At 45.8% G+C, this 21,218-nt stretch overlaps 2 protein-coding genes across 5 annotated transcripts in view; both read left to right on the top strand.

The window, feature by feature from the left end:
• The window catches only part of HIPK1 (homeodomain interacting protein kinase 1), a 47,691-nt gene extending 39,547 nt beyond the window's left edge, over positions 1 to 8,144 (top strand). For 3 of the 4 annotated variants that reach the window (XM_061183662.1, XM_061183659.1, XM_061183660.1), the window contains exons 12-16: positions 20 to 202; positions 695 to 901; positions 2,493 to 2,734; positions 4,414 to 4,544; positions 5,624 to 8,144. In XM_061183662.1, the coding sequence (XP_061039645.1) occupies positions 20 to 202; positions 695 to 901; positions 2,493 to 2,734; positions 4,414 to 4,544; positions 5,624 to 6,112 (1,252 nt within the window). In that variant the 3' untranslated portion in view covers positions 6,113 to 8,144. The remainder of the gene's footprint in view (positions 1 to 19; positions 203 to 694; positions 902 to 2,492; positions 2,735 to 4,413; positions 4,545 to 5,623) is intronic. The other variant, XM_061183661.1, reaches the window with a different exon arrangement.
• A 4,218-nt stretch (positions 8,145 to 12,362) lies between these two features.
• Positions 12,363 to 15,185, top strand: OLFML3 (olfactomedin like 3). The gene is made up of 3 exons (XM_061186150.1): positions 12,363 to 12,600; positions 13,305 to 13,590; positions 13,902 to 15,185. Exons 1-3 carry the CDS (start codon positions 12,487 to 12,489, stop codon positions 14,720 to 14,722), a joined length of 1,221 nt encoding a protein of 406 aa, XP_061042133.1. The 5' UTR covers positions 12,363 to 12,486; the 3' UTR covers positions 14,723 to 15,185.
• The last annotated feature ends 6,033 nt before the right edge of the window (positions 15,186 to 21,218 follow it).

Raw genomic sequence — 21,218 nt, 5'->3', positions numbered from 1 at the left:
TCTCTTTCTGATGATACAGGAATGCCCACTCTCATGGCAACCAGTACAGCACTATTATGCAGCAGCCATCCTTGCTGACTAACCATGTGACATTGGCCACTGCTCAGCCCCTTAATGTTGGCGTTGCCCATGTTGTCAGACAACAACAATCCAGTTCCCTCCCTTCAAAGAAGAATAAGCAGTCTGCTCCAGTCTCTTCTAAGTAAGTCTCTGTTAGGGCTGATAATTAAAACTGCCGGTTTGAAAGGTATGTCACCTGGCATTTAGAGTGTTGGAGTATAGACACTTTTGGTATGAAGCAGCAAGAAGCTGCCAAATTGAAAAGAGCTAACCTTCGGGCATGCATACAGAGGTGTTCTGGTTATGCTAATCCTTTCTCTCTGCTGCCACTTTGAATCCAGCCTTCTTCTGGCTGATGTTTTTATTTTTCTGCCCACTTCACAGAGTGAAATTTAACCATGGGGTAAAGGGCATACAAAAATAAAATCTATATTCTAATTTTGGTGTTCTTGTCCTGGAAACCCTGGCTAGAGTGGTTAGTTTATTTTTTATTGGTACTTTTATAGTTAAGTGTATTGGCTTAATGATTTGGTAAGAAGGAATCAAAGAGCAAATTGGAAAGCGTTCTGGGGAAAAGATATCTAGTTTTGGGGACCAAGCACTGAGTGATCTTTCTTGTGACCTTTTCCTACAGGTGCTCTCTGGATGTTCTGCCTTCTCAAGTCTATTCTCTGGTTGGGAGCAGCCCCCTCCGTACCACATCTTCTTATAATTCCCTAGTCCCTGTACAAGATCAGCATCAGCCAATCATCATTCCAGATACTCCCAGCCCTCCTGTGAGTGTCATCACTATCCGCAGTGACACTGATGAGGAAGAGGACAACAAATATAAGCCCAATAGGTAAGACAGGTGAATGGTTCCCTAGCTCTGTGGCTCCTGCCCTTGGTCTTAGTCTGTTGGCTTCACACAAGTGGCTCAATTTTGGCTATGAAAGGAAGGACTAAAAAGGGGTATTTAGGAAGCATGGCCTTGGATGAGTGAGCCAGAACACTCAAGTTTCCATAACTGAGCATTGTCAAGTTTTCTGTAATATTATACATGTTCATCAGTTAAATTAGTCGTTCAGATACATTAGATGGAAGGTATAGATTACGTTGTCAGGCTATTCTGGCTTGGAATGCACATTATATACTACAGACATGATCCCCTGCCTTTAAGGAACTTTAGAGTCTGAAAACAGATACTGTAACAGAAGCATGTGAAAACCAATTAATTGGAACAAGTTGGTAGATATGAGATTATATGAAATTCGTGTAATTTTTTAATCTGAACAGACCTCTTTGGAAGAGGTAGAACTTTAAGTAGGGCTACCTTCTTTTCCCCCCTCTGCTATATGGTCATTCAGCTTAAGAATTTAAGTACCAGATTATTTCCTCTTATCCCAGCACCTTAATCTAAGTCCTTAATTGGGCAGTTAACTAAGAGAGATTGGATACATTTAAGAACTGTGATACACACCTCTCTTGGTGTGAACATAGTCAGTTGCCTTGATCATTCTGTGTTCATCTTCATTGCGTTTTTGGTGTTAGGCATATAGAAGAGGCAATAACTCTACTTTTACCTGAGGAGGAAGGATTCACGCATGAAAGTAACTTAGGAGACTTAACAGAGTCACGTGTAAATGAAGTTTAAATGAACTTGAAAGAGTAAATTTAGAATGAAATACTTCAAAAGGGCTATTTACAAATGGTATTTACAAATGGCTATTTACAAATGGTAGATAGACTTGAAACTAAGTTTTGAAAGTGGTCATTGAACTGATTTGGGGAAGAAAAAAGTAAACTTTCCCGTGAAGAAAAGTGGCCTAGTACTGACAAAAATTATATAACCAGCAGGATTGCTTTGACCGGAGGCAAGCCTAGTAAAAATTAAGGAAAAGGTAAGGTTAGTAAGGTAGGGATCAGTTTGTGAAGAAACGTTTTTTAAAAACACCTATAGTGAGAAGTTTGATTAGATACAGTAAGGAACCATTTATAGTCTAGCAGGGTTATATGAAAATAAAGTGGTGTTTGAAGAATACTGTTGAAATAACTGCGAATGGGAATGGCTAAGAGGCAACATAGAATAGTTGCTAGAGGTATGTAATTTGGAGTCATTCTGTCCTGGATCTGAATCCTGTCTTCACCACTTATAACTTGTGTGACTTTGGTCAAGTTTCTTAATCTCCATCTCCCTCTGCCTCAGTTGCCTTATCCGCAAAACAGGGATAAAGTACCTACTTCATGGAAGTGTTGTGAGGATTCAGTGAGATATGTGTAGAGAGTAAGAATAGTGCCTGATGCTTAATAAGCACTCAGAAATTTGTTGCTGCTACTGTTGTTATTATTACTATCATCATGATTATCATCATTTTTATTATGGGAAGACCAGAGGCCAGCAAAGAAACATTGCTAAAAGAGGGTTGAATTTTCATGTATTTTTTTCTCCTCAGCTCTGGCCTGAAGGCAAGGTCTAATGTCATCAGTTATGTCACTGTCAATGATTCTCCAGACTCTGACTCTTCCTTGAGCAGCCCATATTCCACTGATACCCTGAGTGCTCTCCGGGGCAATAGTGGACCCCTTCCGGAGGGTCCCGGCAGAGTCGTGGGGGATGGCACTGGCACCCGCACCATCATTGTACCTCCACTGAAAACTCAGCTTGGTGACTGCACTGTAGCAACCCAGGCCTCAGGTGAGTTTCTTCACAGCTGGAGTTGAATTCTCCTTTGATGTGTGTATCTTTAGTATTTTGCTATAATCTACTTTTGCCAATGGTACAGACCAGTGGCGTAGATTCTCCTAAAAATTACCTAGTTCAGAAATCAGTTCCTTGTGATGTGAAATTATTTTTGGCCATCAGTTTATCTTCCTGTGTTTATTTTGCTTGGATCAATATAAAAGTGAGTTTGTAGTCTCAGTAATACACTCACTGTTGATGGGAGAAGGTAGATACGACTTATGTTAGATGACAGGGAGAATTAACAGGCAGGTTTTTTTTGCCACAGGTGATTCAGCTTTGACAATCCAGAAATGAACGGGAACTGATAATATTAAAAGTGATTGCAAAAGTTTTTTTGGAAAACAATATGTACTTTAGATCTTTTCTCGCCCAGTGGCATGGCAGTGATGCTTTTGTGGGTTGTATTATCAACCAAATTACCTCCATCTGTTTTGCTCTGTGAGCTGCTGGGTTTAGGTTCCCTGGTTCAGTTATTGGGTAATGAAATGCTAACTGCAGTAACAAGCCCCAGTTTTCGTGGCTTAACATAATAGAAATTTATTTCTTAGTCACCTGAGTTCCCAGTGCAAGTGCTCCTGGTTGGTAGGCCTGGCAGCGAGTTAAGGATCAGAGCCTTGGAATCCTTGGCATCCAATCAGAAGGAGAAGGAAAGTGTGGAGGAGGCACACACAGTTTTTAACCTCTTTAGCCCCGGAAATAGTGAAAACTCATCACATGGCCCCACCTAGAGGCAAGGGGGCCCAGAAAAATGTAGTCCTTGTCTAGGCAGCTCTATTCCAGTGGCAACTCTATACACCAAAGGCGAGGACTGTGAAATTTTGGCATCGATATAGCCATCTCTTCGTACTTTTATAAATTAGTGTTTTACCATGAATTATAATACTGCTGAAGACATAAACAGTGTTCTAGTTTGAGGGTGACATGTGGTTCTCCTCCTGAGAAGTAGACAAGTCCACTGCAGACAGGGCAAAGCTTCCTGATGCCAGGCTACTGAGAAAGATTACTAGGAGCTCTGTCCACTATTGGGTCCAAAGAAAATAGGTTGCTCCACAAGTCACTGAATAAATGCTCCAGTTTTCCTAGTGGGACCACAGAAGGAAGCAAAATTTTGAAAATTGATCGTGCTTATATTCAGCTGCACTTTCTGCAGTTTCTTAGAATTTGAAGACAGTGAATGCCCAACAAGATATAATCTTGTCTTCCTTTAAACCCCTTGGACACCTAAATGTTCCTAAATATTACCAAGATCTTACTCAGCTTCACATTGTCATTTCTGTACTTGTTTAATCCCTTCCTACATAAACTCTAGGCTCCTTGAGAGCAGGGACTGTGTCTTACTTGTGTTTATATTTCTAATAGTACCTTTCACATTACTGGAGATTAGATAATATTTACTGAAGTGAACCTTTTGAAGATCCTTTACGGAGCTTTGTAGAAAGACAGAAAAGAAATGGATAATACAGTTTTTGTTCTTCTAGTGTAAATGTAATTGAGGAAATAAGATACCCATGAAACCTTAACTCTTGGAAACCTCATACAAACATGGACTGATTAAGATGATGCCATGTGAGGTTTAGCTCAGTGATACTGAGTCCATGTCTGCTCGTAACTAGAGCCTGACCCTTTCTTAGGTCTCCTCAGCAGTAAGAGCAAGCCAGTGGCTTCAGTGAGCGGGCAGTCGTCTGGATGCTGTGCCACCCCCACAGGATATCGGGCTCAGCGTGGGGGGACCAGCGCAGCACAGCCACTCAACCTTAGCCAGGTAAGCACGAGGCGCTGCTGCCTTCTGTTTGGGGCCCCCGCTGTTGTTACTCTCTGGAGAACCCTGTTTCTGGCTGGACTGCTGAATAAAGCCAAATGAAGCCCCTTCTGTGTCAAACAATTTGGTGTCCATGGCCTGTGTCATATCTGTATGTGCTGTGTCTCTTCATTCCCTCTGTAAATGGGTTCAGAATGTACGTTCCAGGTTTTCCATCAGACCTCCCTAGTCTATCCTGGAAGATAAGAGAAATGTGTGGAATTTAGAAAGTGCCTAGGATGCTTTAGTTCTTGCCTGGTTCTGCACCACCACATGCATTGAGACCAGATTCTCTTCCTTTATCTCCTGGGTCATAAATAACCTGAGCCTTACACTGTTTACTTGAAGCAAGAGACAGTGAAAAAGCTTTCTGGATACTTAATCAACTGGTTCTAGTCTTACATGGTGCTTGAGTCTGGGATTTGGGGCTTTTTTCTCCCCATCTGATCCTCTGATTGGGTGGGGAGGGTCACTATTCTCTTTGTGTTCACTTTTTCCTCAGCTGAAATTCTGGTGCTTGTATGATGTCTACTAGTAGTGAGAAAGTGTAAATATGAGGGTGTAACTGTGGTTGTGTGTGGAGAGAGAGAGAGAGCACATGCAAGTGCAAATGTAAGTTCGAGTTAGTGCATGTGTCTTGGGCTCCACAATTCAAGAGGTATATGAAGAACTTAGAGGAGAGCAAAAGAAAACAATGGCAAGGAAGAAAGGTTAGGAAAAATTCAGTCACTGACGCCAGAATAGGGTGAGTTGAGTCAACAGTTATTTACTTGCAGGAGTGAGTAACCCTATGAACTCTTGATTTCCCCCTTTCCTCTGTCATACTTGAGAGCAAACTGCTGCTGTCTGGGCTGGGTTAGGATCTGTTCTGCCAGGAGGCAGAGGGATGGATGGCTGACTTCTGACAGCATTGCCAGTCTGGGAGATTCTGTGCTATGGCAGCCCAGAAGCAGTATGCGTTAGAACCTCAACTCTCAAATTGGCCTTGGTGCCCTGAACCAGAGTGACCTCAAGATTCCTCACTCCCTTCTTCCTCCTTCCAGAACCAGCAGTCATCGTCAGCTCCAACCTCGCAGGAGAGAAGCAGCAACCCTGCCCCCCGCAGGCAGCAGGCGTTTGTGGCCCCGCTCTCCCAAGCCCCTTACGCCTTCCAGCATGGCAGCCCACTACATTCGACTGGGCACCCACACCTGGCCCCAGCCCCTGCTCACCTGCCAAGCCAGCCTCACCTGTATACGTATGCTGCCCCCACTTCTGCTGCTGCATTGGGCTCCACCAGCTCCATTGCTCATCTCTTCTCCCCACAGGGCTCCTCAAGGCATGCTGCAGCGTATACCACCCACCCTAGCACTCTGGTGCACCAGGTCCCTGTCAGTGTTGGGCCCAGTCTCCTCACTTCTGCCAGCGTGGCCCCTGCTCAGTACCAACACCAATTTGCCACCCAGTCTTACATTGGGTCTTCCCGAGGCTCAACCATTTACACTGGATACCCACTGAGCCCTACCAAGATCAGCCAGTATTCTTACTTGTAGTTGGTGAGTATGAGGGAGGAGGGGTCAGAGTTCTTAATGGGCTGTGATGAGCTCCTCCCTCACCCTCTCCTGAAACTCCTTAGCCAGCAACTTGCTCTGCAGGGGCCCACTGAAGCAGAAGGCTTTTCTCTGGGGAACCTGTCTCAGTGTTGACTGCATTGTTGTAGTCTCCCAAAGTCTGCCCTATTTTTTAATTCTTTATTTTTGTGACAGCATTTTTGGTATTTGGAAGAGTTCAGATGCCCATCGTCTGCAGTTACCAAGGAAGAGAGATCATTCTGAAGTTAACCTTTGAAAAATATTTTCTCTCTCTGACTTGATTTCTATAAATGCTTTTAAAAATACGTGAAGTTCCTCTTTATTTAACTTTATTTTATTGTAATTGCTGGTCAGAGGAAAAATGCTGATAGAAGGACTTGAAATCTGATAACAAGAAAAGAAAAATCATTACTTTCTGCTTGTTTAAAAACCAAGACTTAATTGCTTATCTTAAGAGCAGCTTGCACAAGTCTGTATTTTACTATCTCGCATTTCTCCTCAAAATTTTACCTTTGCTAATGGGACATTTAAGCTTACAGTGTTTTAATTTTGTTTTCATGTCATGTTATATTTAGTGGGGAATTGTTATTTTTGCAAAACTGGTTACATACTACTCTCTGTTACTGTTGGGATTCTCTCAGTTGCTCCTGTGTTTATTATTAAAGTAGTGTTAAAAAGGCAGCTCACCATTTGCTGGTAACTTAGTGTGAGAGAATCCATACCTACCGTGAAAGCACCAGGTATTCTTTCTAAATGAAGCCCTGTGCATTCTTTTTAAATTATTTTTAAAAAGTCCTTCTCTCTCTGATTTAGCTTAAGTTTTATTATTGGAAAAGCCATTAAGGTGGTTATTATTGTATGGTGGTAGTTGTTTTTATTATATGCAAAATCTCTTTGTATTATGCGATACTGGCATTGATGAGCTTTGCCTAAAGGTTGTTGGCATTGATGAGCTTTGCCTGAATATTAGTATGAATTTTCAGTAATACACCTCTTTCTCTCTTTGCCTCAGCTCTCCCTTCATTCTGTGTGATTTATTTGGGGAGAAAGCTAAAGGATCTGAAACCAGATAAGAAACGTTGTGTATAGCTTTTATACTTTAAAGTAGCTTTCTTTGTATGCCAGCAGCAAATTGAATGCTCTCTTATTAAGACTTATATAATAAGTGCATGTAGGAATTGCAAAAAATATTTTAAAAATTTATTACTGAATTTAAAAATATTTTAGAAGTTTTGTAATGGTGGTGTTTTAATATTTTGCATAATTAAATATGTACATATTGATTAGAAGAATATAACAAGCAATTTTTCCTGCTAACCCAAAATGTTATTTGTAATCAGATGTGTAGTGATTACACTTGAATTGTGTATTTAGTGTGTTTCTGATCCTCCAGTGTTACCCCGGAGATGGAATTGATGTCTCCATTGTATTTAAACCAAAATGAACTGATACTTGTTGGAATGTATGTGAACTAATTGCAATTATATTAGAGCATATTACTGTAGTGCTGAGTGAGCAGGGGCATTGCCTGCAAGGAGAGGAGACCCTTGGAATTGTTTTGCACAGGTGTGTCTGGTGAGGAGTTGTTCAGTGTGTGTCTCTTCCTTCCCTTTCTCCTCCTTCCCTTATTGTAGTGCCTTATATGATAATGTAGTGGTTAATAGAGTTTACAGTGAGCTTGCCTTAGGACGGACCAGCAAGCCCCCGTGGACCCTAAGCTGTTCACTGGGATTTATCAGAACAGGATTAATAGCTGTGTTGTGTATATGCATTGTTCTCAGTTTCCCTGCCGACACTGAAAAATAAAAACAGCAGCTTCTCTTTTTTACCGCCACCTCTACCCCTTTCCATTTTGGATTCTCAGCCGAGTTCTCACAGAAGCATTTTCCCCATGTGGCTCTCTCACTGTGCATATTGCTACCTTGCTTCTGTGAGAATTCGGGAAGCAGGTGAGAGGAGTCAAGCCAATATTAAATGTGCATTTTTTTTCTTTTTTCTTTCTTTTTTTTTTTAAGTATGTGCAATCACTTTTAGATGAGATTTATTTTTTCCTTTTCCCATGTGGCAGTCCTTCCTGCAAATAGTTGATATTCCTAGTAAAATGTTTGCTTGTTGAAAAAAACATGTAACAGATGTGTTTATACCAAAGAGCCTGTTGTATTGCTTCCCATGTCCCCAATACTATGAGGAGGAGTTTTGTGAAGCCGCTGGTGACAGGGAACTCAAAGAAAGGTTTCTTAGCCGGTGAAGAATATTTAGAAGGAACCAAAGCCTGTTGAGCCATCGGGCTTTTGAGGTTTCTTTTTAACAACTTATTCTTGGGGCCCTTCAAACTGTGAAATTGTCCTTGTACTCTCAGCTCCTACACGGATCTGGGTCAAGTAGAGAGTACTGGGGATGGCAAAGTTCCTGCCCATTAAAGATTTGGGGGAAGAAGGTTAACCCTAAGATGTAGACATGTTCCATCTGAACTGAAACTTATGTATTTGAGGGATAAGTCTAGGACTGGTTCTTTGTAGAGATGGTGTCAAGGAGGTGCAGGATGGAGATGGGAGATTTCATGGAGCCTGGTCGGCAAGCTCTGTACCAGGTTGAACACCGAGGAGCTGTCAGGGTATTTGGAATTTCTTCATTGTAAGGAGGAAGGGCTTTCAGGACGGGGCAGATAGTCAGTACAGCCTACCAGGAACATGTTGGTGTTTTCTACTTTTTTTTTTTTATCATTATTTTGTGTTTTCAGCACTATATTGATCAAGATACCCAAGCAGTTTGTATAGTTTCTGTCACTAGTGTTATACAGTTTTCTGGTCAGTGTGTGCAATCTTTGTGTCTCTTTTTGCCAAGCGCATTCTCATTTTCTTGCTCAAAGGCAGATCTAGTTTCTAATGGAAATATTTTTTGTTCCTTATCTTTACAAGGGATAAGATTTGTTGTTTTTGTAAGAAATGAGATGCAGGGAAAAAACACTCCACTCCTGCGCACTCTACCCCCCACCCCCAGTCCAGTAAGTGGATACCACTTAAGGTAGGAGTCTTCACGGGGAGAAGACAATACCAAGAGCTTATATTGTTACCATAATCACCTTACTAGCAGTGTGTGGCTTTAAGAATTTTAGAGATCTTCAGTCTTAGTTTTGCAAATTGGCATTTCAGATTTACCAAGATAAAAATCCACCTGTGTCTGCTGAATGTGTATGTGCTCAGTGTGGCTTTAGATTCTGTCTCTGGGGCTTAACATTGCTGGCCCTGACAGGATGGGGGAAGCTCCAGGAATAAAGTGAGCAGCTGGCCCAGGTAACAGTGGCCTGACCTCAGACCAGCTTAAGGCTTTAAGTCCTCTCAGAACTTGTATTTCCAGCTTCTCCCCTTCAGGGTGAGAGAGAAAATGGGAAGGGTTAGGTACAGCCACTCTAGGCTCATCAGGACACTTGATCACTCCGGAGTTTTAAATATCTTCCAGGAAGTGATACTACGGTCAGTGCTCAGCTAAAATCCCAGCCCCAGGAATGAGAACTCCATTTAAACAGTTCTGACCATCCATCGTCCTCCACTAGAGGGGCTAAACTTGACTGCCCTTAGCCAGGCAAGCGCAGTAGTGTGTGTTTTATTCAGCATTATTATGCAAAAACCCACTGGTTAGGATGGTTTGTTTTAGGATAGGAAATGAAATTGCCTCTCAGTGACAGGAATGACCCAAGCCTGCTTCCTGTTTCAATTTTTTTTTTTTAAACTGATGGATGGTGCAGCATGTCTACATGGTTGTTTGTTGCTAAACTTTATATAATATGTGGTTTTGATTCAGCTTGAAAAATAATCTCACTACATGTAGCAGTACATTTTATGTACATTATATGTAACGTTAGTATATCTGCTTTGAATCCTTGATATTGCAATGGAATTCCAAGTTTATTAAATGTATTTGATATGCTAGTTATTGTGTGCGATTTAAACTTTTTTTGCTTTCTCCCTTTTCTGGTTGTGTGCTTCCTTTTATGACAAGCCTCTAGAAACAGTTTCTGAGAATTACTGAGCTATGTTTGTAATGCAGATGTACTTAGGGAGTATGTAAAATAATCATTTTAACAAAAAGAAATAGATATTTAAAATTTAATACTAACTACGGGAAAAGGGTCCATTGTGTAAAACATAGTTTATCTTTGGATTCAATGTTTGTCTTTGGTTTTACAAAGTAGCTTGTATTTTCAGTATTTTCTACATAATATGGTAAAATGTAGAGCAATTGCAATGCATCAATAAAATGGGTAAATTTTCTGATTCATGGGGCTGTTTTTGACTTCTCTTATAGGGGTACAAAGGGGATCAACAATTGCCATCTTTGGAGTGGCTAAATACATTGCATCTGAATGCCAGTAGGGTGTTAGAGACAACTTCATTCTTCATACAAGTCTCCACACCAGAAATAAATAGGGGTCGGTAGGGAATACTTCCCAAGAATGGAGTGTCCAGGGCCCTAACTTAAGATCATCTGGATCTGGCCCTTTGAAAGATGCAGAAACTTCTGACACAGGCTAATTAAACTTTGCTTCCTAGCATGTTCCACCAAACATCTAAAGTACCAGAATGCAAATAAGAATAACCACAAGATGATGCTATTTTCCCCTCCTTTCAGAAAGCTGCACTGTTAGAAGAATCGTTTTTTTTTTTCTTTTTATAACATCTTTATTGGAATATAATTGCTTTACAATGGTGTGTTAGTTTCTGCTTTACAACAAAGTGAATCAGCTATACATATACATATATCCCCATATCTCCTCCCTCTTGCGTCTCCCTCCTACCCTTCCTATCCCACCCCTCTAGGTGGTCACATCTCCCTGTGCTATGCGGCTGCTTTCCACTAGCTGGCTATTTTACATTTGGTAGTGTGTATATGTCCACGCCACTCTCTCACTTCGTCCCAGCTTACCCTTCCCCCTCCCCATGTCCTCAAGTCCAAGGAATAGTTTTTTTTTTTTTTTTTTTTTTTTAGAGGAGGACTTTGGCTCAGATTTCTCTTAAGTGAGTGATGAGAGTTAAATTTCTCCTGATAAAGAATTAGAGATTTGTCTAGATTCATCACTGCGGGGCTCTGAATAAATGCTATGCTCATTTGACTTCTTTTGACGCATGTGTTTCAGGACAAGTCTATCTTACAGTGGCCATTAATTCATTTTGGGCTCCTGTAGTCATAGTTGGGATATGCAAATGAGAAACATTTAGAAACACCCTTTTGGGCCATAACCAAGAGAATTTATCAATAGTCTGTTCTCTCCCATCAGTAGGGAAGTCAGAGTACATTTATTTTGATTTAGACTGCAACATATATATTTTTCAGATTTTTTTTTTCCTAAATAAATGAATGTAAAATTAGTGTGAACTCACTGAACACTCCCCAGTTTGGGTAAGAGAAGCTTTCAGGCAAAGGAAGACTGTATATAGAAAGACTGCAGTCAGTCTCACTTCCAGATAATCAAGAATTAATTTACTAATTTCTCAATGACCTGTTTTGGGTTTTTTGGTTTTTGTTTTTTAGTTTTAATCTCAGATACATTCTCTTTCTTAGACTAAATCATAGAGAGATTGGGATAGCCCCATAAGTAATTGGATAGTCCGTGGGGAAAGCTGCATTTTAATCATGAAAATCCCTGTAAATTCAATCTACTTGGCTTGCTTTGCGGCAAATTTTCCACTGGAGGTGAACTTGGTTTCCCTATTAATTCTGAGATGACACCAGGTGCTTAGCACAAGATGGCGCCAGTGAGCTGTAGAAGAAGGTACTACAGACTTGACCACTGGGGCCTTCTTTCCCACCCCTTCCCCTCAAACCTCATCTCCCCTGCTTCCAGCTTCCACTAAAGGCAGAAAACAATCCATGCTGTTATTGCTGGGAAAGGAAAGGATTAACGAAGGATGGTTCTTAAGTCAGCATTAGAAGCATTCTAAAGCAGAAATGGGGTTTGCTGAGTTTCCTCCGGGGCCTCTGCCTCCCCCTGCTAGCTCCTTTTCCTGAGTGACTGCCCAGAAGGCCTTTGCCCTAGGGTTTCCAATCTCCTTCTCCTCTCCTGGGGAGCCCACGGCCTAGGCGGGAGGTGGTTAAGCCTTCTGGCTGCTCTGCACTAGGGCCATCTGTGTTTGATCAATCCAGGCGGAAAGGAGGGGGTGGGGCCCGTAAAGAGACTGTGAAAGCATTCCAGAGTAGTGAGAGAGCCCCGAGATCCTGCAAGAGAGAAGGCACCGCCCCCAGCCCGGCCTCCAAAGCTAACCCGCCAGCTTGAGTGGAAGAGGCCGTGTGCACACGACTACACACTTGGTCTACCCTGGCCCTACTCTCCCGCAGCCATGGGGCCCCGCACCCCGCTCCTTATCTTGTTCCTTTTGTCTTGGTCGGGACCCCTTCAAGGACAGCAGCACCACCTTGTGGAGTACATGGAACGCCGACTAGCTGCCTTAGAGGTAGGTGTCTCCTTTCTCTTCTGGCCCAGCCTGGAAGGATTCCACATCTCCTGTTGATTCACCCAGTTTGTCAGGGATGTGGGGATGACAAATTAGGGCTCTTGTAAGAACCTACAGAAAACTCCATCTTTTAATAAGAGGATCCTCAAAATTGCAAGTCCTCCTGTTTTCCCACATACATAAAGCAATTCCAAAGCAAAGAGACCTTTGTGTTTCACCCCTGGGATTAGATGGGATAAGGGAAGAGAGTGGAAATGAGAGCTAGAATTGTGGGGATGCATCTCAGGACGAGCTGATGATTCTATTAAAAGTTGGAAGTTCTCAGAGGATCTGCAACTTTCTGCCTTTTTAACAGCTTGGAGTCTGTAACATCCTAATTCCCAAGAGGAGGATCGTATAATGGAGCAGAGATCCCTTCTCACGCTCATGCACTTAGACTGCCCTAGAGGCTCGGAGAACTGAGTGGCACTGCTCACAGCACGGCTGGAGGATGCAAAGACGGGACTGGGGCCTAGATGGATCTTAGCTGAGCTCTTTGCACATTCAGCATCTTGAACATTTGGTTTTCTCTCTGTGGAGATTGAAGGGGACGCTGATGCCTGGCTGAGTTTTGCTTTTTCCCATTCCTGACTCCCTGGTTGGGCCTCTCCCTGCCTGGGAGTTGTAACCCTTCAGCCCTCCTTCCTGCTGCCCCATCCCTTTAGGAACGGCTGGCCCAGTGCCAGGACCAGAGTAGTCGGCACGCTGCTGAGCTGCGGGATTTCAAGAACAAGATGCTGCCGCTGTTGGAGGTGGCCGAGAAGGAGCGGGAGGCACTCAGAACTGAGGCTGACACCATGTCGGGGAGAGTGGACCGTCTGGAGCGGGAGGTGGACTATCTAGAGACCCAGAACCCAGCCCTACCCTGTGTAGAGGTTGATGAGAAGGTGACTGGAGGCCCTGGGGCCAAAGGCAAGGGCAGAAGAAATGAGAAGTACGATATGGTGACAGGTAAGTGATCTGAAACAGACCCCTGTATTCTTCCTTGGTTCTTTCCCTTTTTTCTCCTTATTCCAGTCCATTTGGCTCTATCTTCTAGAATCTGTTTTAGGGAAATCTCTGTAATATCAGGTTCATTAAGGAGAGTTTCTGGGGACCCAGGCCTCTGTGGTGCTCTTTTTCCCAATCCTCCATAAGAGTGGAGGCGTCCACTGGGCAAAGGCCCATTGTTCTCCAAATAGCCCACCCTGGGGGGTTCCTGCAGTGAGCATCTAACTCTTGCCTGTTTTTCCTTGTCCTGTGCTTTTCTCCTTTCCCACCAGACTGTGGCTACACAATCTCTCAGGTGAGATCAATGAAGATCCTGAAGCGGTTTGGTGGCCCAGCTGGTCTGTGGACCAAGGATCCACTGGGGCCAGCAGAGAAGATCTACGTGTTAGATGGGACCCAGAATGACACAGCCTTTGTCTTCCCAAGGCTGCGTGACTTCACCCTTGCCATGGCTGCCCGGAAAGCTTCCCGAGTCCGGGTGCCCTTCCCCTGGGTAGGCACGGGCCAGCTGGTATATGGTGGCTTTCTTTACTATGCCCGGAGGCCCCCTGGAAGACCTGGAGGGGGCGGTGAGTTGGAGAACACTTTGCAGCTCATCAAATTCCACCTGGCAAACCGAACAGTGGTGGACAGTTCAGTATTCCCAGCAGAGGGTTTGATCCCCCCATACGGGCTGACGGCAGACACGTACATAGACCTGGCGGCTGATGAGGAGGGCCTTTGGGCTGTCTATGCCACCCGGGAGGACGAGAGGCACTTGTGTCTGGCCAAGTTAGACCCACAGACACTGGACACAGAGCAGCAGTGGGACACACCATGTCCCAGAGAGAACGCTGAGGCTGCCTTTGTCATCTGTGGGACGCTATACGTTGTTTATAATACCCGCCCTGCCAGTCGGGCCCGCATCCAGTGCTCCTTTGATGCCAGTGGCACCCTGACCCCCGAAAGGGCAGCACTCCCTTATTTCCCCCGCCGATATGGTGCCCACGCCAGTCTCCGCTATAACCCCCGAGAGCGCCAGCTTTACGCCTGGGATGATGGCTACCAGATTGTCTATAAGCTGGAGATGAGGAAGAAAGAGGAAGAAGTTTGAGGGAGCTAGTCTTGTTTTTTGAATCTTTTTCACCTCCATACATTTATATCCCGACTAAATTTCCTGCTCCTCATTCCGGGCAAGTTGTGATTCACATCTCATATTTTCAGCCAATGGAAGCCAAATTCTCATTGCCCCTTCATTTCACATGGGACTCCAGATCTCGAGGAATCCTTTTAGAGCTAAAAGAGAGAAAGCCCTAAATGTTCATTCCTCTCTTGCCCCATGTCAACAGATTTCAGGCCGGTGAAAGATGAGCCAGCTCCAGAGCTCTGACCCTTATACATATGGGGGCAACCCCAGTGAACAGGCAACAGAATATTTCTTGCCTCAGTGCGAGTCAGGGGAGAGAGGGCTAGGAGGAGATGATGTTAGACTCTGCCCTCTCTCCCTTCTCCCTTCAGTGCCCTGGAGGATGGGACTCGTTCTGTACTGCAGCGTTTTGCATTAAAAGGAAAATCCACTGCTCCTTGCCTGTGTTTGTTTGGGGTAGCCCTCAGAACAGATTTCTCCCCGTGATCGTCCATCTTCTCCTCTGCCCCATCCCTGCTCCTTAAGCCGCATTAGGGACTTGGCTGGGCTCCCTTGCCGAGCGAGAGGGGCTTCTCCAGTTACAGACTTCACTGGGAGGTGCCTGGGGAGGTGGCAGAATCCCAGCACTTCCAGAGGCTGGGCGAAAGCCCCCGGGGTGCCCACCGTCCTCCGCAGCAGCCCTCCCAGAACCACCAGCGGCACCGCGCCTCCGGCCGCGAGACTGGGGCCCAGGGGCATAGCTTCCAATTCCAATTCTCCGAGGTTTTGATGCAGACAATGGGTTTTAGTCACACTGAAGTCGAATGTGGAAACCAGAGCCCTGAATGAGTGTGGGTTCTGTAAGAACTTTAAGACTCACCTCTGAAGTGGCCTCTGCCCCCAGGACCGAACCCCACTCCCATCTCCAGCATCAGGCTCATCACCAGGGCCAGGTTGCACAATCGCGCTTGGTCTGAACCGCTCTGATTTTCCTGCTGCCACGGCGTCTGCGGTTTGGGCGAGGAGGAGGGGCAGTGACCACGTCCCAGATGTTAGTCTTCCCAGTTTCCCAACACATCCCTCCCGCCACCCTCCTCACCCCCACGTACCTACCCCAGTCCTGGAACCTGGCTGAAGTCTGTCCAGAAGTCCCGGAAACTTAACCCTTTCTTGCCTAGCACTCTGGCCTCTGGGCTGCAATTGCAGAAGGCCATCTGGGGAAGGGAGAAGGGAGAAAGGACAGGAGGAGGGGACCTTGGTTTTGGACTCCAGTCTCTAGGCATCTGCTGAGCTCTGTACCAGGCCCTGCTCCAGCCTCATCCTCATGTCCAACACTCTGGAGCAAGGCCATCTGATGGACAAGATCCACTGCTTAGACTGTGAAGTTGACCTCAAGCAGCCCTGGGAGTCCTCCTGGTTATTTACCCCTTGGCAGGCAGGGGAAAGGGACCCGGTCTTCTCCCCCCACCCTCTCCCCCACCCCCAGGGTAGGGTGGATCATTCAGGGCCCTGTGATCCTCCTTTTGTCTTCTTTTCTTCCCTCCCCTGGCAGAGCTGCTCCTGACGTAGGTTGGCGAGGCAGGGGAAATGAAAGGCAGTGAAGCACCTCACAAAGGCGCTATTGTGGGGAGCCTGGGCGGGTGGAGGCTCGCTCCCATTCAGTTCTCTCTAATATGGGGCTGGCAGCAGTAATCACCCCCTGTCAGCCCACAGAGGGGTCTGCCCACGGAACATCTGGCTCTAGCAGCGCGCGGTTCGCTGAGGGGGGCGTGGAGGAGGGAGGGAGCTCTCGGTGGAGGCCTGGGCAAGAGGGGGCCAGGCCCCGAGGAGGGGTGTGTGGGCACGTGCACACATGGGGGGAGCTCGTCTCCTTAGTGTGACACCACTGGGTGAGAGGGTGAGGCCCCGTCTGCAGAGGCATCTTGATCCAGCACCAGTTGCCAGAAACGGCTTTTTGACGACCCTGAGGAGGGAATAGCTCGGAGACTCTGTGTGTAAATGACATCAGTGTGAGGAATGAGTACTAACACCGGGTCCTTCCACCTCACAACTTGTGTGCCTGTCTTTGTGGCATCTTTTTTCCCCTGGTTCCTCAATGAGGGAAGACGCAGCTTTTTTTTCTTGCTTAAAATTTCTTTGGAAAAGTTCACTCAGACTTTCCTGAAAGGGCAGAAATCTCTGGGGCCTTGTCACTTACTACTTTTTCCTTTTTGTTTTTCTTTTTGGCTTGTGTACAATAGCTAGTGCTATTTTGGAAGCGTTTTAGAAGGTGAGTGGAACTGTGTGGGCAGATCCAGTGAACTGTCCAAATTCATTAAGCTTAATTATCTGCTGCTCAAGGAGAGAGCCTCCATGGCTGAATCCTATCATCAAAAAGCAGCCTCACTGCTCCTTCTCAGACCCTCCATAACATGTCACTTGACAGAAACAGGTTATGACCTCTGGTTTGAGTTGACAGTGGGCAGACAGTGGAAAGCAGAGGCCCTATGGGGTAAAAAGGCGCTAAGAGTCCAAAGAGAAGTTCCACGTCTGCCCCCAACACCCGGCCCTAAGACAGTAAAAGCCAGGGATGGGGTTTTGGGAATAGCGTCAAGAAGCAGGAAGGGCCGCTGCTGTGGGGACAGCTGTCTGCCAGATCTTTGGTCCAGGCATTGCCTCTCTACCACAAGGCAGGGTTGAGAGGGCTCCCTTTACCCCTACTCTGCCCTCAGAATTTCCCACCCTAACTTCCCAGCTCTCCTCCTTGTTTTCAATAGCCTTTCCTCCCTGGTGCTGGTCTTTGTGTCTGCCCATGAGAGAAACGAACGTGTTCACCTTGTCATTTTCATCAAGGAACCTGAGCCAAGGTTGTCAGAGCCCCAGATGGTGGTGGAGGGAGAGGGGCAGAGATATATAAGGAATGAAGTTGTTGATTCAGCTGTCAGTGCTTCCTCTGGAATCGGGCTCTGAGCTAAACAGGAACCAGAGGCCTTTCCCTCTTCCTCCTCCTCCAGTCTCAGATTTTCTGGATTCCTTCTCATCCCTCTCCTTGTACAGGCGCCCTTCCCTGAGACGCCTGGAAGCATCCCCTTCTACTGCTCCTCATTTCTCTCCCTGCTTTAGGTCAAAACATGCCCATTTTGAGAGCTCTTGAGACTGTTCTGGTATTTCTCCCAGCCTGCAGGATTGGTCTCTTTAGCCTCCCTGTGGCTGCCTCGGCAATGCGGTCTCTGCTCCAGGAGGGCCTTTTTCGTCCTTCAGCCAGAGGGCAGGGGCCGTCCTTCCGCCCTTAGCCCCTCTCTGCAGCTGCAGCCTCTCCTGCTCCTCTGCCCCAGCAGCCTGGACGCGTCTTCCTCTGCTACCCCCGGCCACCAAGGCTGGTAAGCTTTCCTCTGCCTGCCCTTTAACTTCTGCTCTCAACAATGCAGAGCTTAAAAGATTAAATCTTTATTTATGGATTTAATAACTCCACAGAAGAATTATAAATGTGGAAGCCAGTGTGTTACTTTAAAGGGCAGAAGGAGAAAGTAAAAACGAAGACCTCTCAGCACCCTCTCTCCAGAACATGGGTCTGACTATATCTGGAGTTGGACACATCTCCAGAACACTCCAGCCTCACCTCTGGGATCATGACCTCCAGCCTCCCCAGCTCCACCTTCTCTGAGAATGGACACCCTTCCTTCCCATCCATAGCCGTGTGGCCCAAGGGGAACAAATCAGATTCTCTCTCCTGGGGATTTAGAATTGCAGATCAGAGATGTTAGGTCTGAGAGAGTGTCTGGAAGCATCTTTTGCCCTGCTACGGAGAGACAGTGAGAGCCAGACTGCAGAGGGAAAAGGATGAGGAGACACCAGACAGAAGCAGAGACAGGAGAGGAGTGAGGGGTGACTGATCAGGGCCAGTGTGCATGTCTGATCTCAAACCAGCTCTCCTGTGGTCCCAGTACATTGCTAGCCCTTGGGTTCTACAAAATGCCTGAATCCTTAAACTAAATACTCCCTTTTCTTGTTTGTTTGTGTTTATTTTTTTGCTCAAGTTAATATGAGTAGGTTTCTGTTTCCTACAACCCAAATCCAACTCCTCATCTACACCTTACCTTCCCACCAAAAAAATCACCCCATCTGCTGGACGGTTGGGCACATGGTCTTCAGCCTTTAGAGTGTTCCTCCCTGCCCATGACCTAGAGGACTCACTAGAATAATGAAGAATCTGCGCAGGCCTGTCCTGAATCATTGTACCACGGCCCGCCACACCATTCATCCTCCACAACACCTCACAGACGGCAGCTCGGTTACCCTCTCCTGTTCTGGCCCCTCATGGTGTGGTGTTTCTTTCTCCATTGCAGCTTGTAGCACAGTGTTCTCTGAGGCAACCTGACATAACTTTAGGGTCTGGCAAGCTTGGAGTCAGAGCGCCTGGTGTGAGAGTCTACCTCTGCTACTTACTGCTCTGATACCTTGAGCAAGTTACTTAATACCTTATCTATAAGGTAATAATATCTGCCAAACAGGATTGTTGCTGTGAGGATTAGAGATGGTATATGCCAACTCTTTAGCAGTGCAGGCAATCAGAATGTAGCTCTCAAGCCCCACCTCCTTTGGGAGGCTTTTCTGGCTGTTCTCAATCCCACCTGGCAGGGTCAGGGGCCTTTCCTCTGGGCCCTGATTTACCCTGTGTGTATTCCAGTTGGAGCCGGTACCACAGTGTGTTGTGTCTTGCTCATCTTTGTGTCCCCAGAGCCTAACCCAGAGCCTGGCTCAGAGACGGGACTCAATAAATACTTGTATCGTGCTCCCCCAGGAGACTGTGAACCCTTGGAACTCTGGGCAGATTTGTCTCCTAACTCAGGGCCTAACTCAGACCAGCAAGCAGTAAATGTTCTTGGTGGCATTTTTCAATTCAGCTGGACAAAGACAAGCTACAGATAAAAACAGAAAGCAGTCTCTCTTCAACTGCAGAACGTGTTGGCCTTCTCACAGTGACGATTTCTAGCTCCTACATCTAAGGGGAACGTCTCAAAGTAGGCCAGCACAGCTAAGCCCTGTGGCCACGGGGGAGGAAGGCAATAAAACTATGGAAGGAAGGCAGTGGGAAGACCTTTGTTGTTCAGCATCTGGTTCACAGCAGGGGTTGTGGGGTAGTTAAGTCTGTTCCCACCCTGGCCCTGCCACTAGCTACCAAGTTACTTCTCTGTGAGCCTTGGTTTCTTCATCTATGTATGATGTAGAGAATACCAATTCCACAGATTGCTGTGAGAATTAAGCGAGGTAATCCCTGTAAAGCAGTAAACCGGTGTCTGGCACATAGTAGGTGCTCAGTAAGTATTATTATTGTTATTGTTATCAATATCATCTTGATTGCAGGAGTCTTTTCAGATTAAGAAATGCTCATGCTTTTTATCTCCTCGGATCCTTACAACAATTCTGTGAGACAGGCTATTCTCAGGAACCCGAGGATTATAAGAGATTTAATGATTCGTCTAAGGTTGCAGAGCTAATAAGTGTAGTGGGGCCAGAACCTAGTCTTGGAGGCTGTGTGGAGGAGCGGGAAGAGCTGGAGCTCTGAACACAAGCTGAGCTCACATCGTTGCTCAGCCACTCGCTGGCCAGGTAATCCTGGGCAAACCAATTCTCTGAGAGTCTGAGCGTCAAAGACTTGTTGTGAGGGATGGGTGCACTAGTGTGTATAAAATACCTAGCAGAGCATCCAGAAAAATAAAGTTGCTCACTACACGCTCACTCCCAGGACTGTGATTGCTGTCTCACATTGGACAGTACGCTGCTGATCATCTGTTTGGTGATCAACCCTCTGTCTTGATCCAGTGGCTCTCTGGCAGCCTTCTCTCTCCACTTGTACATTGTCTACAAGAAGGCAGGACACCTGTTTCCCACCATAATCTGTACATTATCAGTAACAGCGGGGTTGACAGGTGTCCTGTGCCGGGGGTGAGGGAAGAAAGCAGGCTGGGTGGGAACATCCCCACCTTTCCTCTGTGCCTGTACCAACTCCACCAGCAGTGATGTGTGTGTTTGGTGTTTGGTTTTCTTTCTTTTCTTTTTAAATATAGTGCTCCCAAGCTGCCTTTTTCCTTCTACCACGTTTTCTCTCTCAGAGATATTCTAGTTGTTCAGCATGTGTTCCTAGTAGCCATCACTACTGACTTTTTGGATTTATCTTGCTGTTGATCTTGCTGTTGACTTTGCCAGATCCTTCGATGCTGTTTTGGTTGCACTTGGTCTTACAGATATTTATTACTGTCCAACTGCACATGATTTTTGTTTTGTGGCTGCTGAATATTGTATTCCAGGCCTGTAAATCCAGGCAGCTGTCAAGTGTCAAGTGAGCTGTTCTCCATCTAGTCTGCTTGCCCTTTTGGAGGAAGGAAGACAGTGTGGTGAGAGCACAGGGGTGGGAGGAAGAAGACCTTTCTATTTCAGTGTCACTGGTTCATGTGGCTGAGTGTCCCGGCTTTGCTCCTCATTAACTGTGTGACCTTGAGTCAGA

Source organism: Eubalaena glacialis, chromosome 3 (assembly GCF_028564815.1).
Source record: "Eubalaena glacialis isolate mEubGla1 chromosome 3, mEubGla1.1.hap2.+ XY, whole genome shotgun sequence".
NCBI classification, from domain to species: domain Eukaryota; kingdom Metazoa; phylum Chordata; class Mammalia; order Artiodactyla; family Balaenidae; genus Eubalaena; species Eubalaena glacialis.
This window is presented reverse-complemented; position numbering and strand designations above follow the sequence as displayed.